The sequence below is a fragment of the Bos grunniens genome, chromosome 8 (genome assembly GCF_055505025.1).
Source record: "Bos grunniens cultivar Pamir isolate PY7600 chromosome 8, Bosgru_T2T1.0, whole genome shotgun sequence".
NCBI classification, from domain to species: Eukaryota; Metazoa; Chordata; class Mammalia; order Artiodactyla; family Bovidae; genus Bos; species Bos grunniens.
Window position 1 is genome coordinate 64,747,515 of NC_141172.1, and position 20,393 is coordinate 64,767,907.

Here is a 20,393-nt window from a genome sequence, read left to right on the forward strand (position 1 = left end):
ATGTATGGATGTGAGAGTTGGACTGTGAAGAAAGCTGAGTACTGAAGAATTGACGCTTTTGAGCTATGGTGTTGAAGACTCTTGAGAGTCCCTTGGACTGCAAGGAGATCCAACCAGTCCATCCTAAAGGAAATCAGTCCTGAATATTCACTGGGAGGACTGATGCTGAAGCTGAAACCTCAGTACTTTGGCCACCTGATGATATGAACTGACTCACTGGTAAAGACCCTGATGCTGGGAAAGATCGAAGGCAGGAGAAGGGAATGACACAGGATGAGATGGTTGGATGGCATCACCAACTTGATGGACTTGAGTGTGAGTAAGCTCCAGGAGTTGGTGACAAACAGGGAAGCCTGGCATGCTGTAGTCCATGGGGTCCCAAAGAGTCACACACGACGGAGCGACTGAACTAACTGAACACAAATAGGACTTCATTTCAGGCATCTGTGGGAAAAGGAATTTTTACCTTCACTTTCTTTGAGGTTTATTTCCAGATCATGAGTGATGAACCTACCAACTATAAAGGCATCAGATTTTTCATAATGAAGCCTTATTTTCTGTCTACTTCTCAGAGAAATGGAAATGAGTAAAGTAGATATGCTTTCAATGTATATTTACCTGAATGTGTAAAATAAAGAGCTGGTTCTTTTTCATAACTGATTGTTTTGCTATAAAAGACTCCTTGTATAATCCAGAGGTCTATTATAAAGTGTAAAATGTGTTGCCAGTTGCAAAGTGAATATAACTTGGCAAAAAGGAAAAGCAAATCAAACTGAAGGATAGCATATGATGTGGTCAGTGTGATTATTATGAAACATCAAACCAAACCAGCAAATTAACTTGGCTACAGGTTCATTTGTCCAGGCAAAATGGTTGACCAAGTGCCACCAATGGTCTCCCTGCTCCTGTGCAGAGGAAAGATCCCACTGAGTTCGATTAACATGTTCTGAAAGGGTCTAGTTTAACGATAGTTCAAAATTCGTGTTTAAATTTGCCCATGATTAAAAAGTAGCTCAGTCGGTAAAGAGTCTGCCTGCAATGCAGAAGACTGGGTTCGATTCCTGGGTCGGGAAGATCCCCTGGAGAGGGAAATGGCAACCCACTCCAGTATTCTTGCCTGGAGAATCCTACGGACAGAGGAGCCTGGCAAGCTACAGTCCATGGGGTCGCAAGAGTCAGACATGACTTAGCAACTAAACCACCACCACCACCAAAATTAATTACTTCAGGTCCAAAGCTGTGCTTCAGACTACCTTGAATAACAGCGAAGTTGAGCAAACTCCAGGAGATAGTGGTGGACAGAGGAACCTGGCATACTGTAGTCCTTGGGGTTGAAAAGAGTTGTACACAACTTAGTGATTTAACAACAATTTTTCCATCATGCTGGTCACGTTAATTCATTAGTCTGTCTCCTTCTGCTTGAAAATTAAGGTTATGTGGCATGTCGAAGGCTCATGGTTTTGAAATCTATGAAAATAATATGTTGTGGAATATTAGAGAAATATAATGTGTTGTTGTTGGGGTATTTTAAATAATATTTCTAGAAAGAGCAGTCATTTAAAGTATTTTTCAGAAGAGCAGTTTTGAGGTTCTTTTCAACTGTTTCCTTCTCTCCACTCGAAAAGATTTCTATTATTATACCTTAACCATGCAAGACCATAAATCTATCATACTGACCACTAGCCTATATGAACCATTCAGGCACATCATTTTTCTTTGTGCCCTAAGCCATGAAAATAAATGACGCAGTGGCACTGGAATTGATGAACTCCCAAGCTTAACACAGTCTTCTGCATGAGTCCCTGTACCTTCATTTCATTTGAGGGAAGAAACCCTGGGGGTGAATGGGAGTAGATAATTACCAAAAATAATACCAGACCCATTTAAGTAATTTTCCAGGAAAATGTTGAAATGTAAAATGTCTAGTGAAAACATGAATAAGGAGGAAACAAAATTTATGGATTTCAAGTTGCCATGGGAACACTCACAGCCCCCTCTAGTGAGCAGATAGGTAGGTGATCCATTAAGTCTTTTTAAAATAGAATATAAAACTGCATTGGTCATGTTGACTCACAGTTTGTTCCTGTTCTTGCTAATTTTTGCATATTTTATCATGTTTTTCCCCATAGGCTTTGTACCAGAATTTTTTCCATGGCCCTTGGGGTTCTTTTCCGAGTCTCTCCATGTATTTCATGTATTAAGGGTTTGTGAGCACCAGCACATCTGTTAGGTTTTTCCCAGACCCACATCCCCAGGGTAGGAAAGGAACAGGGACCTGTGGGGACCCCTAAGTGAATTCCTTGTGTTGTTGTTTTGTTTTTTTGCTCTTTTGCTCATATATTAATTATTAAGAAATAATATAAACTCAATAAGACTGTTTCCTGCTCTGTAATATAGAAAGTTTGTGTGGCAGACTGATCATTTATCAAATACATACTACAGAGAAAGTTAAAATGACAATATAGAGGTAGTTGGATTAAGAGAGCTTTGACTCAGCCTTTTAGCACTGAGCCATGGCCTTCTATACTGTGGGAGCTTCTATTCTTTTATGGAGGGAGGTATATTGGGGGGAGGTATTTATGGTGGGATGTATATTGAGGGGAAGATAAAAGAAGTCAAGTTGTTTTTCTTCTGTTATAAATGTTATGGAGTGTGCATTGTTTTTTATATCTCTTTGAAAAATAGAGGTAATCAATGTAATAGAAATATGTGAGAATTTTCCAACAGACATTCATGTGGCTATGATTACTGCTGGGATGGTCATATTCCTAGGCCCTGTGTTTTTTTAGCGCTGGCCATTGAACAGGTTGCTGACGCACTGTTAGTTAATTTTTGTAAAAAATACTTAGTTTCTGTTATTTTCATGATCATGTTTGCAGCTTATTCCTCACATATGTCTTTTACACATTTCTCTGATTATCAGAGGAAAAGACGCTCAGTCAGATGACAAATATAATTGTAAAAAGATATACACAGTAACGTTTGGCTTTCTCCTTATAGTAATGGAAAGAAAAATATTAGGGCCATAAAATTATATTTATAGCTTTGAGTATTATAATGCATAATTTTAAAAATTAGCTGCCTGACAATGTTGCCTATAATTATGGTAGTGAAAATTTCAATAAAGAGAATCCCTCTTGTTAAACATTTTGAGAATTCCACTCATTGATTCTAATTGCAAAGAGATCTGATGACTACAAAAAAATAAAAGAAAACTGAATTCAGATGCTCTGCTTTCCATATTTACATTTAATGATTCCATCCTCATTATGGTCTCCTTTCTTTCTCTCAACCTCTCTTCTGCCCACCAGACACTGCATGGACCTCAGTGCAGCATAACGGCTCCCACTTGGTCAAGATCAAAAGCTTGAATGGAGAAAGCCCCCATCCAGTATTTTTCAAGTACATAGCCAGCATGGACCAGCTCCAGACCATCATTGACTATGCGGACAACTGCCAACAGGAGCTGACTTTCCACTGCAAAAAGTCAAGGCTTTCAACTCCCCAAGGTGAGTAATCAGAATAATTAGACATCATGAGCTTCTGTCCCCACAGGTCACAATGGCTTGCCACAGATGCATGAGAATCTGTGCCCATAGCACCCAGGTCACAATCTGAGATACTTTTGGAGCAAAAACCAAAATCTTTGCCCAAAGCCATAAATGATCTGAAGTTCCCTCCCATCCCCAGACTCAGCTGGGCAACTGAGCAGTAAAAGCCTCTTAAAGAGGCCCCTGGAGGGCTCAGTAATCATCCACCATAAAGGGCAGGGACATCTCAATCCTGTGGTATCTTGGGAAGCATTACTAACAACAACATGGCTTACTTATCTGGAGGTGATTATTTGGTGAGATCCTTTTTCCTACGCTGAATGTGATTAGTGTCTTGGCTAAATATAAAGTAGGGAAAAATGTTGGTATCACCAGTTCTTTCACACGTTAAGTGCTAGTAGTTTATTTTACATATCTTTTCTTCTTTTGAAAATTTTTATTTTTGATTTTCTATTTTCTTCCTTTGAAATACCTCATTTTGTTGGAATGTGCAACCTGCCTGCATGAAGCATAAAACTGCTTGGTTTTCTGGAGGCTGGCCTGCTGCTCCTCTGATCAGGCACTTGGGGATTGGAATGAGCAGAGAGTGCTAGGCAGGTCCTCAGAATTCAGGCTTGTCACTCAGCAGCTATGGGACTTAGGAAATCATTTTTTTTCTGAGTCTTTGGGGCTAAGGCACTAACTCTGCTAGAACCTAATTGCACCATACCTATAAATGGCATGAAGAAAATGCTACTTATTTGCATCTCTTCAGTTTATTGAATTTATAGTTAGTGCTAGTGGGTTTAGTGCTTACTGTTAGTTGATTGCTAACTAGATTGCTAATTAGATTTATTGCCAAATAGATCACTGAACTAAAATTCTATGTTCCCAGAAGAATGAGAAAGCTGCCTCCGGGAGAGTATTATTCATAGGTTCTCTAACCAGTGAAAACAAGGCAAAGACAGAGTAGCATTGAAACCAACCACTAACAAAGCCATAAAACAAAGCCACCCAGTGAGCCAGGGGGCAAACTCATACACAGAAGCAGATGGTCTATTCCAGAACCTGGACATGACCCAGATCACCAAAGGATTCCCACCTGGAAGGCCAGTGTCTATTTGCGTGTGGTTACTCAATTGTTAGCCCTTTGATATAAATACATAAAATAGCACCACCACCACCACCAACAGGTATTTAAAAGCGTATTTCATTGAGACTAGGGGAAAAGATGGAAAGAGAAAAGACTTATAAACTTGATAAACACCTACTAAAGAAGCAAAATAAAGGACTTCATTAAATATACATGCTCAAGTTATTTGCATTTCTTATATGCTGCTGCTGGAGAATTTTTAGTACAAACTTAATTTAAACAAATTCACTGCAGACCTACATATTTCCAGATGTGCTTAATTAAGGTTGAGATGAGGCAGGCAAATAGTGTAGCCTGATACACCTTAAAATTTTTGCACTAATTTGTTCGGTATTATCAATAGACACAGATGAGCATGCAGAGCTTTGAAGTTACACTTGTGTGGAAGGAGTGAAACAACAAAGCCTGGGTCCCTCGTTGCAGCTGTTTAGTTGCTAAGTCTTGTCTGACTCTTTGCAACCCCACAGACTGTAGCTCCCCAGGCTCCTCTGTCCATGGGATTTCCCAGGCAAGAAGACTGGAGCAGGTTACCATTTCTTTCTCCAGGGGATCTTGCCTACCCAGGGATCAAACCCGCAGCTCCTGCATTGCAAGCAGATTCTTTACACTGAACCCGGGTCCCTCCTGGGATGGCTGCAATGTGAAAACACCACAAGGGGACTGCAGTATGGGAAGCAAGTAGCTTAGGAATTTTATAGGACAGGTTGGAGGCCATCAGTCAAAATTCAGCCTTATCTCGGGGATTTTCCATCCTCATATTCTCAGAAGTTATCAGGAGAGTGGTGGTGGTAATCTTGACAGGAGATATAACAAGCCTGGGTTCTCAATGCAGCAGCCCTTGTGTTGATTTTGATTTCCAAGAGGGCTGGGGAGGAGCAGTGGGCCTAGGATCTCGCTCAGGTCCTGGAACATTTTTCCTTCAGCATCTTTAAGGTCTCTGTGTTACATACAGATAGTTTCGGGGATATGATTACAGGTGGCTAAAGAGGAAGTTGTGTGACTGTGTTGACTTTAGGAAACCATTCCATCACCATACTATGAATGCTTAAGGTCATTGAGAATGGTAGCAGTGGCTGGCGAGGACAGTGACCCATAGGCTAAAATAATTGAGAAAGTGGAGTAGTGAACCCTGGTCATTGCTATCTTTCCTTTTCCTTTTCATTTCAGCCTCTGATTCTTCTTCATGTTATTCCTAATACTTTCTTATGCAAATTCTCTAGGTTACTCAAAGGAATTTTGAATGGAGCCACATACATTTTGTACCTTTAAAAACCCTTAATGGTTCTCATTTTAGAGAGAAAAATGTAAACACAGTTGTGCATTTGCATATAATGATATCTTTGCTCTTCAATCAATGAAAGAAGATGTTGAATAATTACATTTTTAAGATGGAATTTTGAAAAATGCCTATTAAATATTTATTAAATATTAAGCTGAAAAGATCTTCCATCCCCTAGAGATGTTTTCAACACATTTAGAAAACTGATGGTTGATATTGATTTCTTGGCTCACATTGCACCCACTGGGCCTTCAGTGCATGGTAATGAATGCAGTCTATGTATTTACAAGCTGGGAGGTTGTCAGCAGAAGCAAAAGTCTTATTGAATAGGGAGCCATAATGAGCAGTGGCGATTGTAAGTTACGAAGAAGCTGCTACAGATTCTTGGTGGGGGCCTGATGGGGACAACTTAAGAGTGTGAAAAACACAAGCATCTTTACAGATTTAATGTCACTTCCACTCCCTGCTCCCCCCGTGCCCTGAATCTCTGTTTACTAGGGACTGTTTCTTTTCCATCTTCCTGTGTGCTCCGCCTTTTCTGAACATCCTCCTCCAGGTGCTCTATAATCCCACAGTGGGGCTTCGGCAGCATCTTCAGCATAAATAAGCAATCTTGCAGAGCTGAGGCAGCCTCTGCTCCTGTCACTTATGCATTGTACTGAGGAGTGGGTTTTGCTGAAGATCCACTCTGTAGTTGTCTCGGATTAGTCCAAACCAAAGACTCACTTCAGGCATGAAGAAGGCTGATTAGTGCCATTTATTTAGTTTCCAAACAGAGTAACCCATTTAGTATAAGTACGTATCCCCAAGAAACTTCAAAGATATGCTAGGAAGTGCCAGTGTTTTTAGCTAATACATAAAGTGAAAAAATTCTTTATTTTGCATAACAGGAAACATTTTAATTGCATTTTATTAATAGGATCGCAAACAGATTTTAGATTCAATGTATAAATTACTCTGGTTTCTATTTTTATGACAATTCTTTCTTGAACATTATTTCTGCAAAAATGATGTAATTGGAGTTCTCAAGAGAAATATGTAAACATCATACTTGAATGATTTAGGGACAATTTGCTCATTTTCTGATAAAAGAAAAAAAATGGTTAATGATATATGACTAAAGTATATATTTTCAAATAGTTGGAAGTCCTCCTAAAAATGATCCTATTGCAGAGTTAAAATATAAAATATACTTCTAAAAGAGTCTCTCTATGCTTTAAATAAAGAGGAATAAAGGAACTATTTTGGGGAGGCAGGTAGTGGGGGTCAAAGTAGGTGTCACCTTTCTCATACTTGTCTTTCAGATGGAACCCCAGTGAGCTGGTGGGTTGGAAGAACCAATGAAACACACACTTACTGGGGAGGTTCTCAGCCTGATGCTCAAAAATGTACTTGTGGATTAGAGGGGAACTGCATTGATTCTCAATATTACTGCAACTGTGATGCTGACCGGAATGAATGGTGATTTCCATATAATTTCCCTGTGCAAACTGTAATTTTTTTGTTGCTTAAACTATGTACCTTAGGCAGACATTGGACATGACAGTACAATAAAGAGAATAAATTAAAGTATGCCCTAGCAACTTAAAAGTATAAGCTGTGATGTGTATAGTGTCATTAATCAGAAGCCTAAAATATTAGGTAGCTATTTTCGTTTACCGGTGAATAACTAAGCATGTCTGTTCTATTTTTCTACTAAGACAAGATAGGAATGAATGTTTCCCATTCACTGAAAGTGAAATATAAGACTTCTTAAAGTTAATTCAGTTAATAAGATGACCACCCCATGACTCACCTGGGATTATTTACTGACTTTCTTAAACTTCAAGCTGATTTCTTGAATGGCCACATAGGGGTAACCAGACAAGGCCTTGAGTCCATGAAAGAGAATACAGAGAACACAAAATTCTCCATGCAGCTGAAGGTCTTAAAAGGCTACAAACCCCCCAAAAAGTGAATGAGGACAGATCTTCTCGTTAGCACTCTGAGTAGAAAAAAAAATCTCCCTGAAAACTTATGTCTACAGACTTGCTCTCACACAGATTTGGTGCCCAATTGACATAACTTGGATGGTCCTTAAACTGGTTAACATGGCCACAGGTTGGCAGCACCAATGGCTCATCCTAAGATTACATGATATTCTCACTGGAGATCTGCCCTCTCCCTTCACACAGGTCTCACAAGATTCTTTCAGATAAAATACTTCCAAACATGAACTCACAATCCAGTTGTACAACACCAGAGGACACAGTTGAGAGGCAGAAGAAACCCCAAAGAGTAGATCCAATGCCTAAAAATCTCAGATTATGGATATGTTAAAAACATAAAATAAATTAGTAAGCTGCTCAAAAAATTAAAACTGGAATTGAAATATGAGAATCTTCCTGTTAACAAAGAAGGCTGTGATTTACCAAAGAACCAAATGAATGCTTAGAAATGAATATATTAGCATATATATCAATATATATTAGAAATGAATATATTGTCATTAGTAATGACAGTATTACTCAGTTTAAAACTTTGGGATCCAATATTAGTGGAAAAGGTGTGTAAATTAAATGACACACAAAATGAATGGAGAAAACCAAAATGGGACCTAGGAAAGTGGTGACATTGAAGAGTCATATGAAGAAGATCAAACACGTGTATGATTAAAGTTTCAGAAGAAAAGATTTGAGGTATAATAATTAAAAAGAGGCAGTATTCAAAATAGCTGAGGAATTTCCAGATTGAGAAAATATTAAAATACCAAGCTAAAAGTAAATAAATGGGCTTCCTTGGTGGCTCAGAGGTTAAAGCATCCGCCTCCAATGCTGGAGACCCTGGTTCGATCCCTGAGTCGGGAAGATCCCTGGAGAAGGAATGGTAACCCACTCCAGTATTCTTGCCTGGAGAATCCCATGGACAGAGAAGCCTGGTAGGCTACAGTCCACGGGGTCGCAAAGAGTTGGACATGACTGAAGATCAAACATGTGTGTGATTAAAGTTTCAGGAGAAAAGATTTGAGATATAATAATTAAAGAGAGGCAGTACTCAAAATAGCTGAGGAATTTCCAGATTGAGGAAATATTAAAATACCAAGCTAAAAGTAAGTAAATAAGAGTAAATCCATATCTAGACACCCATGGTGAAATCAAAGAACACTAAAGAGAATGTTTAAAGGAGGAGAAAGGAAAGGAAGACTTTTTAAAGGAAAGGCAGCCAGACAGCTGACCTTCCCTGACCAGCCCAGAGCCCAGCCCACAGAGGGTGGAGCATGCCCCTTATAGGGCAGAAGTGAAATATCTGTCAAACTCCCAGTGTTTACCAAGCTGATATTTTAAGAAGTGGGATAAAATTAAGATCTAGACAAACAACACTGGAGAAATTTACCAGCAGCAGACTCCACAAAAGGGATTTTTTTTTTAAAGCAAGACATATTTTTTTAATCACAGGCCACTAAAAAGGTCTGTAGCATCTGTGAGACTTATTTAAACAGTTGCTAGGAAGAATTTTTTTCTCAGTAAACACAGCAAACCTTAGACAAACTTTTTTGATCGAGTCTTTGACGGTGTTAACATTAACACATGAGACCACTTGCTTCATTGTGATGGTCTCTAAGTTGACTGATTATACCAGCAACTCGTCAACCCACTAACTATTGCAATGTTACCACACTTAAGCATTATAAAACTTCATGATCCTGTTTCTGCTATTTTTTGAAATTAAGACTTCAAAAAAAAAAAAAAAAATACCCTCATGTAACCAGGACTATTTTTGACAAAACTAAATAGTGTAGAAATCTAAATGTTCTCCTCCTACAGCTTTTAAGATGAAATTACACAAAAGGGATTTTTAAGAATGGTTTTCAGAATGAAAGTAAGTGATATTACAAGGAAGGTTTCAGAAGCAGGAAGAAACATTGAGGAAAAAAATTGTAAACATAGAGGTGGAAAACATGTACTGATAACATATGACTATATGTTTGAAGCTGAAGCATAAGAAAGCAGTCAGATCCTGTTAACAAAGATGATTGTGGTTTACAAAGGAACTAAAAGACTGCTTAGAAATAAAAATATTGTTGAAATTTAAACTTGTTTTGTAAATATTTATTAGAATTAAATTGCTTAAAGTGTATATATTGAAATTTATGTAACCCTTAAAGAATTATTTCAATTCAGCAGAGGGAAGAAAGAAAAAATGGGATTTTAAAAATTTAGTTAATGCAAAAGAAGATAGAACGTGAGATTGAAAAAGAAGAGAAAGCAACAAGTCTGAGATAAAAATGTGTGAACAATCATGCACAATAAATGTGACAAAAATAACCATTTAGATCCAGATCTCATACTACATCTTGTTTGTACAAGTGGAAATATTGAAAGCAAAGGATTACCAGCTAAATATCACAAAGTCAGTAAATTTTAAAGGTTTTTTAGGTGGACTAAGATCACTGTTACTATGTAATGATACTTCTTAATTTCACCAGAGAAAATTAACAATCCTAAACATGTATGCTTCCAATAAAAATGACTAGAAATATATATAGAAAAAATTTGACAGAACTGAAAGAAGAAATTCACAAATCAACCATGATAAGAATATCTGTTTGTAATTGGTAATCAAATGAACAAAAATTAGTAAGAACATGGAATATTTTCAAATTAAATTGATTTGTTGGGAATATAAAATTATAGAACACATAATTTTCTCAAGCACTTGTGGTGCATTTCTGCAAACTGATTTTCCCAATGTTCCATAAAGCAAAATTCAAAAACTTTTAGTGTGGTTGTTATCCTATGGACAGTTTCTCTGATAGCAATGCAATTGGTTAGAAATGAATAATAGAAAGCTAAAAAATATATATGAGTTAATTCAAAACCGCAATTGGAAAGATTGGAAACAAGGAAATAAAGATTATATTACTCATAGAAAATATGGTTGTCAGCAGAGAAAACCTAAGAGAACAAACAGAAATAGTATTGAAATTAATGAGAGCTTAGTAAGACTATTTACTAAGTCATAGAATAACTGAATTCTTATCAAGAATGTGTTATAAGAAAGTCCTATAAAAACCAGTTGCAAAAGCAACAAAATAGTAATGTATCTTGAAATAAAGATAGTAAAAATATGCAAGACTTTGATTAAAAAAGACTTTATAAAACTTTATTATGAAAATCAAGAAGACCTAAGTAAATGGAGACATCACACTGCTGCCATGAATAGGAAATCTAAGCATCTCTCCTCCAAATAAATTTCTTGATTCCATTTAATTCCAAACAAATGCTAGTTATTTGTTTATTATTTTTAAGTAGTGACAAAATGGCTCTAAAACTTAATTTGGAGAAGAATGTTCATAAATAGTTAAGACAACTATGAAGATGAAAACAAGGTGGGGAGACCAGCCCTGCCAGACATGAAGAAGTCTTAATGATGCCTCAGTAATTAATACAGCATGACTTTGCAAAGGGGTGAGCCAGTAGAACAGCAAAACCTGGTAAAGAGCTTGGAACTTTCAAAGTACGTAATTCTGGATGATGAAAACGGTACTGTCACCAGTCCCTCTTTCTCCCCAATGATTATAACACTTAAAGTTGACACAGTATTTCTCCCCTGCAACTTTCCCAACAACTCAAAGTTCTTAAAGCTCTGTTATACCTCAAAAATATCTAATGACAAACAGCAAACAGTAAGAATTTCTAAAGCATTAGACTCTGAAAAAAGCGAATTTGGGAATTCTCTTACTGAATGTTTAAAACTGTTGGGAGAAATTTTTGTGCCTAGAAACGCAATCTTTACAAATTTTGGGAAAAATTGAAAAGCAAGAAAAGTGAGATATAATAATAAATTAGGCAGTTTTAAATGAGTCTGGTGACCATAGCATCGCAGAGTCGAGCACCACTGTGCGACTGAGCGTGAACACGAGCTGTTGACCATGGGTTACAATATTTTGCATAAAGCATGCGCAATTGGGAATGATCTATACTAATAAAGGACTTTGAGGTAAGAATTGTTTAACATTTTTTGATTCAGGAAGGTACTTTATGATATTATCTACCTTAATACACACTATTTGCATTATGATTTTTTAAAGTTTTTTTTAGGTTTGTGAATGCATTGTCAGTGTTAAAAACAGAACTACAGTATAGCTTTTTCCTATATTAGACAGCGTAGCTTTTAAAAGTTTCCTTAAAATTCAAAGTTTAAAGAACTAATATACTTACATTTTTCCTCTAAGATATCTGCCAAAATAGCAGTCATAGGAATTAACATATTTATTTGTAATGCTTACTGGTATTTAATACCAGGAATTAATTTGGTGTGCTATTCCTGTGTTTATAACAAAATAGCTTTCCATACTGATCGCCCTGTGATTCAGTGGCACCTTCTAGCTTGTGATCCCAACAAAGTCGGGTATTTTGTGTTTAGGATGAAGCTTGTGTGCTTCTGTCGGCAGCAGTTGCAGGGGCTTCCCCAGATAAAACCATGTGGCTTAATTCAGTCTGATTTTTTGAAGCAATTTGATTTTTAATGTTTGTTTCTTCAATTTTAGCGTGTTTAGTTCCTATTTTTCATATCTTACCACATGCACTGCCAGTCCCTGTGCTCAAATTTTTAAATAAAATAAAAATCTTAATAATTTTTAATTTTCCAACTTACAAGAATATTTTGATGCCTAACAGCACTGGAATGATTAAATATTAAGTTAAGAAGATTTTTTTTTTTTTGCAACAAAGCTGTGAGGTGACCTGGACTATTTTTGATAATGCTTCAACTTATATAAATACATATATAATTTGGAACAGTTACTATATATATATGTATATATATGAGTGACTGGTGATTCTGTAATTGTTAAAAATGAAAATTTGCTAGGTTCTACAGAGAACAGTAGACAAACCATTTGTCCATAAATTAAAAGTACATATGTAATTGAAATATACAATGAAAATTATGAACAGCTTACAGAAACCTTTCTACTTTGTCCAGAGAGAACACTGGCAATACAAACAGCTTACCAACCAGGTCCTCTGGCTTTTGTTCCAGTCATTAAATTGTATTGAACCACAGATTTTAATATGTCCCCAAATAGTCACTTACATGATGGTATTATTGTTATTTCTATTATTTGTAACATCCACTAGGTTTCTGGGGGACATTGACAATGGGTTTTCTGTTCACTTCCCCAACACACAGGGCGTGACTAATAGAGGATGTGCAATAAGTGTTGAATGAATGGATGGTGAAAATCATTGGCAAAGCACTTTCCCATGACTTAGCCCATTTGTTAATTTTAAGAATACATTATCTCATATCTTCATCATGGTTTTGAATCAGTATTTTGTTTTGATTTTGTTTTTAAATTTAAGACTTCAACAAATAAGGAAATGCCTCATAACCACAGTAGGAATTTCTGAAACTTTCAGTAAAAAAAAAAGGCCCCAAAATTGAAAACCTATTTCTTGTCAGTCAGATGGGTTTGGTTTTTTGTCTTTTGCTTTTTTTTTTTTTTTTTTTTTAGTCAAGGCAGATTACTCTTGCCTCTGTAAATTTTGCATTCCAGTATGACACACTGGCTGAATTGCAAACAGCAAAAAGCTGCTTCAGTTCAGTTCAGTTCAGTCGCTCAGTCGTGTCTGACTCTTTGTGACCCCGTGAATCACAGCACGCCAGGCCTCCCTGTCCATCATCATCTCCCGGAGTTCACTCAAACTCACGTCCATCGAGTCGCTGATGCCATCCAGCCATCTCATCCTCTGTCGCCCCCTTCTCCTCCTGCCCCCAATCCCTCCCAGCATCAGAGTCTTTTCCAATGAGTCAACTCTTCGCATGAGGTGGCCAAAGTACTGGAGTTTCAGCTTTAGCATCATTCTTTCCAAAGAAATCCCAGGGCTGATCTCCTTTAGAATGGACTGGTTGGATCTCCTTGCAGTCCAAGGGACTCTCAAGAGTCTTAATTGCATTGAAATGTAATTTCATGTCTGTTCCTATGACCACAATTTCGGACCTGCCTGCTTTCTTCTCTATGGTCCTGTAGATGAACAAAGGTCTCTGGTCCTCAGAAGACCTCATTCAGTACATTAGTATGTTTGTAAGTGTTCAGATGAGGTTTGATTTCCCTACTGTTACATGTTTACAAATTTAGCTTAATACCCCTTGAACTGCAATAAAATGCTTTTACTTTTCTGTACATTATTGAGAATGATACTAAGGTGGTTGTGTTTGTTTTCTAGGACCAGCAACACAGTAGTCCTTTCCCATAAGAAGCACCTGCCGGTTACTCAGGTTGTGATGAGAGACACAGGGCAACCACATTCTGAAGCGGCTTATTCACTGGGTCCTCTGCTCTGCTCGGGGGACAGTAAGTAGTGGCAAGAGGAACTGCCTTGATCCCTGCTAATGTATTTCAGTGCTTTATGAGAAATCTAGCTGCCTGGGTTCATAGAATCACTGTCTATACTGATAATATGTACTTCATTAGGAATGTATTAACCTATAAAATAAGTATATATTGCTAATACAATTGAAAAAAAAAATACTACCTCTGGATTATACATTTTTATATAGCATTTAAGGCTTCCCACGTGGCACTAGCAGTAAAAATCTCACCTGCCAATGGAGGAGACGTGGGTTCAATCCTTGGGTTGGAAAGATCCCCTGGAAAAGGGTATGACAACCCACTCCAGTACTCTTGCCTGGAGAATTTTAATCCCGTGGGCAGAGGGGCCTGGAGGCCTAAAGTCCATAGGGTTGCAAAGAGTCGGACATGATTGAAGTGACATAGTACGCAGGCACACATACAGCCTTTACATCATACTCTGCTGAAACACTCATGGAATTATTTGAAATATCATGTAACTTGTTCAGCAAACATCTAATATGTACCTACTAAGTATAAGACATTTTGCTGAAGGCTGAGATGCCTGAAATTAGTAAAATAATGAGAAAATGAGAGGACAGAATCCATCAAGTATCAGTTCAATCCAGTTGCTCAGTCGTGTCTGACTCTTTGCGACCAAAGCACGCCAGGCCTCCCTGTCCATTACCAACTCCCAGAGTTTACCCAAATTCATGTCCATTGAGTCGGTGATGCCATCCAACCATCTCATCCTCTGTTATCCCCTTCTCCTCCTGCCCTCAATCTTTCCCAGCATCAGGGTCTTTTCAAATGAGTCAACTCTTCACATCAGGTGGCCAAAGTATTGGTGCTTCAGCTTCAGCATCAGTCCTTCCAATGAACACCCAGGACTGTTCTCCTTTAGGATGGACTGGTTTGATCTCCTTGCAGTCCAAGGGACTCTCAAGAGTCTTCTCCAACACCACAGTTCAAAAGCATCAATTCTTTGGCACTCAGCTTTGTTTATAGTCCAACTCTCACATCCATACATGACTACTGGAAAAACCATAGCCTTGACTAGATGGACCTTTGTTGGCAAAGTAATGTCTCTGCTTTTGAATATGCTATCTAGGTTGGTCATAACTTTCCTTCCAAGGAACAAGCGTCTTTTAATTTCATGGCTGCAATCACCATCTGCAGTGATTTTCAAGCCCCCCAAAATAAAGTCTGACACTGTTTCCACTGTTTCCCCAATCTATTTCCCATAAAGTGATGGGACCAGATGCCATGATCTTCGTTTTCTGAATGTTGAGCTTTAAGCCAACTTTTTCACTCTCCTCTTTCACTTTCATCAAGAGGCTTTTTAGTTCCTCTTCATTTTCTGCCGTAAGGGTGGTGTCATCTGCATATCTGAGGTGATTGATATTTCTCCCAGCAATCTTGATTCCACCTTGTGCTTCTTCCAGCCCAGTGTTTCTCATGATGTACTCTGCATAAAAGTTAAATAAGCAAGGTGACAATATACAGCCTTGACGTACTCCTTTTCCTATTTGGAACCAGTCTGTTGTTCCATGTCCAGTTCTAACTGTTGCTTCCTTACCTGCTTATAGGTTTCTCAAGAGGCAAGTCAGGTGGTCTGGTATTCCCATCTCTTTCAGAATTTTCCACAGTTTATTGTGATCCACACAGTCAAAGGCTTTGACATAGTCAATAAAGCAGAAATAGATGTTCTTCTGGAACTCTCTTGCTTTTTCGATGATCCAGCAGATGTTGACAGTTTGATCTCTGATTCCTATCTATGCATTAATGCCTTTTGGTAGTTCTGAATATTTACACTAGAAGCCTTGATGCTCTTAATTCCATGTACCCCTCCAACTGCAACTTAATTTCTTTCATATCCTTTACTGCCCCCAAATAACTGAAATAAAATAAGAGTTCTATCTTTAATTTCCCTAATTCTAGTCTCCCTTGAATATAAGACAGATATTGTTCTTCATCACTCCTCAGAAACCGAGGTCACCAATGAGAACTCGACATTTCTAAGTCCAATTCTTATTCTCTGATAAATATCTGAATTGACCTATGAGCAACTTAGGAATTCTCCCATGATTCTCTCTTCTTTTAGTCACTTTCTTTACTTGGTGGCCAGCATACCACAAAATTCTGGTTTTTCTTCCCTTCTCTCCCTAACCTTTCTTCATCTCCCCAGTGGGATAATCTTGGGGTTCCCCAAGGCTCTATTCTCTGCCTTCTTTCCTGTCTATTCTCCACTGGTGGTCTTTTCCCATCATCTCATGACTTTAAATACTGCACAGACAGGATTCATGAAGCAGTTATCTCAAGACTCTGAAAAGCAAACAGTAATAGGGAACAGAAAGCAGAATTCACTATGTACTTACCTTCAGTATCTCTTAGCCATGGGATCACAAATGGAGAGAGTTCCAGGAGAAGTCCTCTAGTCCTGATTAGAGGAGGGGACAAGGGGCTTCAGTCAGTGAGTACAGGAATCTCATCGCTCTCCCCTTTATCTCTGTTTTCTGAGGTTCCAGTTCCCAGGAAATCCCGTGGCAACAATGGCAGAAACTGCCTCAAGAGTGTGCAAGAGCCAGAGCTCTGAAAAATGAATCTTCTGCTCTGGATAGGACAGCCCTGACTCCCAAACAGTGGCAGACTCACGTTACTTTTGTTTTCTTTCTCTGTTCACCCATCACTTGGCAACGGATATAGGTACAGGAACAGAAGTAAATAGGAAAGCACAATAAAACAGGCTAAGTAGAGCCCTAGTTTTCTGGCTGTGTGCATGAAGAGAGAGCCCAGGGAACTGGAAAGTATTGGAAGAGCACAGAGAGGAAAGAGTTCACAAAAGTGATGTTAAAACTTGTTTATGAAGTCCTGGGTTTACCCCTGAGCTACACATGCCTCAAACTGGTCCTAATTATGGACCAAGAAATTGAGAATGAGCGAAGAAGCTACCACCCAGGACTCAGACTGGCTACTGTGTGGTGCAAAGGTGAGGCAGATCTGAAAAGTACTGCAAAAACTTTGAAAACTGGACTGCCATAGGAGCCACGGACCACAGAGGGAAGGTTGAAATGTGTGGGCAGATCATAACCAGGCCAACAGGGCTGAAAAATAAAAATATCAACTTACTCCTTGAATTTAAACAAAGCTCCCAGTTTGTTAACATAATATTGTAAATATCTAGAAAACAATCCAAAATTACTTAACATACAAAGAACTGGAAAAATCGAAGTTTGCATAAGAAAATGTAATCAATAGATAACCAATAACGCAGAGGTTAAAATTAACTGATAAAGACATTAAAACAACTATTACACAAAAACTGTAAGGAATAATAATAAATGCTTTTGAAACAAATAGAAAAAGAGAATGCTTCAACAAAGAAATAGGCTATATAAAGGAGAGCTAAAAGGAAACTTTAGAACTGAGAAGTATATCAATGGAACTAAAAGATACACTGGATGGGCTAAGGAGAAAACTTGAGATGAAACAGCCAAGGGCCTTGAAGATAGATAAATAGAAATTATCCAGTCTAAGCAAGAAAAAGAAAAAAAGACTGAAAAAAATGAATAGGGTCTCAGGGATCTGTGGGTTAATAATAAAAAAATATATAATATTCATGTAAGTGAATTTCCAGAAGAGAGGAAAAGTGTTGGTCCTGAAAAAATATTTGAAAACATAATGGCTGAAAACTTTCCAAGTTTGGGAAAAGAGAAACTGGGAAGTTGAATAAATCTGAAACAGGATAAACTCAAAGAAATTCACATCTAGATATATATTGTAAGCAAACTAATGAAAACTAAAGACAATGAGAAGAATTTTTTGAAAGCAGCCAGAGAGAATAATAATGTGTTGCCTATAGGAAAACACCAATTCAAATGACAGTAAGTTTCTCATCAGAAATATGGAGGCCAGAAAGAAATGCAAAAATATTTCTATTTTGAAAGTATTGTCAGTTGAGAATTCTGTGTTCAGCAAAAATATCCTTTAGGAATGAAGGTAAAAGTTTTAAATATCTCCAATGAAAGCTCAACATTCAGAAAACGAAGATCATGGCATTTGGTCCCATCACTTCATGGGAAATAGATGAGGAAACAGTGGAAACAGTGTCAGACTTTATTTCTGGGGGCTCCAAAACCACTGCAGGTGGTGACTGCAGCCATGTAATTAAAAGACGCTTACTCCTTGGAAGGAAAGTTATGACCAACCTAGATAGCATATTCAAAAGCAGAGACATTACTTTGCCAGCAAAGGTCTGTCTAGTCAAGGCTATGGTTTTTCCAGTGGTCATGTATGGATGTGAGAGTTGGACTGTGAAGAAAGCTGAGCGCCGAAGAATTGATGCTTTTGAACTATAGTGTTGCAGAAGACTCCTGAGAGTCCCTTGGACTGCAAAGAGATCCAACCAGTCCATTCTGAAGGAGATCAGCCCTGGGATTTCTTTGGAAGGAATGATGCTAAAGCTGAAACTCCAGTACTTTGGCCACCTCATGCAAAGAGTTGACTCATTGGAAAAGACTCTGATGCTGGGAGGAGAAGGGGGCGACAGAGGATGAGATGGCTGGATGGCATCACTGACTCGATGGACATGAGTTTGAGTGAACTCCGGGAGTTGGTGATGGACAGGGAGGCCTGGCATGCTGCGATTCATGGGATCACAAAGAGTTGGACATGACTGAACAACTGAATGAAAGAAAACTAAAAGCATTCATTGCCAGAAAGAATCCTTTAAAGGAATTTCTAAAGGAAGGTTCTTAGAAAGAAAATGGTATCAGAAGGAAATTTGGTACTTCAGGGATAAAACAATCAGCATCAGAAATGGTAAATACCTGGGTAATTTAATAAGTTATTTTCCTATTGAGTTATTTTAAATGTATCTGAGGACTGAAAGCACAACTGTATTTCACAGGGATTTTATTTTATGTAGATGTAATACAAGTAGCACAACATCAACAGGAGTAGATAAGGGTCAAAATTGTTTCCAGGGTTTTTACAAATCACTTAAAGTGGTTAAAATATAGATTTTAAGCAGACTGAGAAAGTAAGTATATATATTTTAATCCCTAAAAGAACCAATTTGCTACAGGCAAATACAAATAGAATACTTAAAAGTATTTAAATAATCCAAAAGAAGGCAGAAAGGGGGAAACAAAAGAATGAAAATTAGGACAAATAAGAAAAAATAATGAAATGAAGAACTAACATATCAACATTTGTATTTAATGTAAGTGGTCTAAATAAACTCATAAAAGACACTGTTATGACTCAACTGTATACTGTCTATAAGAAGTTCAATTCAAATATAATGACATAATAAAAGAAAATAGATATACTACACAAACACTGGAGTTTCTATATTAAAAGTTTTACTTGAAAGCAAAGTAAATTAATAGATATAAAAAAGAATTAGAAGACCTAAGAATCTTAAATATGTGTGCAAATAACTGAGCTTCAAATACATAAAGCAAAATTTGACAGGATGGAAAGGAGAGATAGAGACATGAGATAGAGACATGCATAATTATAATTAGAATCTAATACTCCTTTCTCATTAATATATGGAACTAATAGAGGGAAAATTAGCAAGGATACGGAAGGCCTGAATGACACCAGAATCCAACTGACATTTATAGAATACTCTACCAACAGTAGAATGCACATTATTTTCAAATGCACATGAATCTTTAACCCAGAAACAGCATATTCTTCTGTGTCATAAAACAAACCTTCAGTTCAGTTCAGTTTAGTCGCTCAGTTGTGTCCGACTCTTTGAGACCCCATGAATTGCAGCACGCCAGGCCTACCTGTCCATCACCATCTCCCAGAGTTCACTCAGACTCACGTCCATCGAGTCACTGATGCCATCCAGCCATCTCATCCTCTGTTGTCCCATTTTCCTCCTGCCCCAAATCCCTCCCAGCATTCAGGGTCTTTTCCAATGAGTCAACTCTTTGCATGAGGTGGCCAAAGTACTGGAGTTTCAGCTTTAGCATCATTCCTTCCAAAGAAATCCCAGGGCTGATCTCCTTCAGAATGGACTGGTTGGATCTCCCTGCAGTCCAAGGGACTCTCAAGAGTCTTCTCCAACACCACAGT

General features: G+C 37.8%; 1 protein-coding gene across 2 annotated transcripts in view; it reads left to right on the top strand.

Moving 5' to 3' along the window:
- The window catches only part of LOC147367281 (contactin-associated protein-like 3), a 238,176-nt gene that overhangs the window by 176,088 nt on the left and 41,695 nt on the right, over window positions 1-20,393 (top strand). For both annotated transcript variants that reach the window (XM_086414390.1, XM_086414391.1), the window contains exons 13-15: window positions 3,312-3,509; window positions 7,267-7,423; window positions 14,173-14,300. In XM_086414390.1, the coding sequence (XP_086270516.1) occupies window positions 3,312-3,509; window positions 7,267-7,423; window positions 14,173-14,300 (483 nt within the window). The remainder of the gene's footprint in view (window positions 1-3,311; window positions 3,510-7,266; window positions 7,424-14,172; window positions 14,301-20,393) is intronic.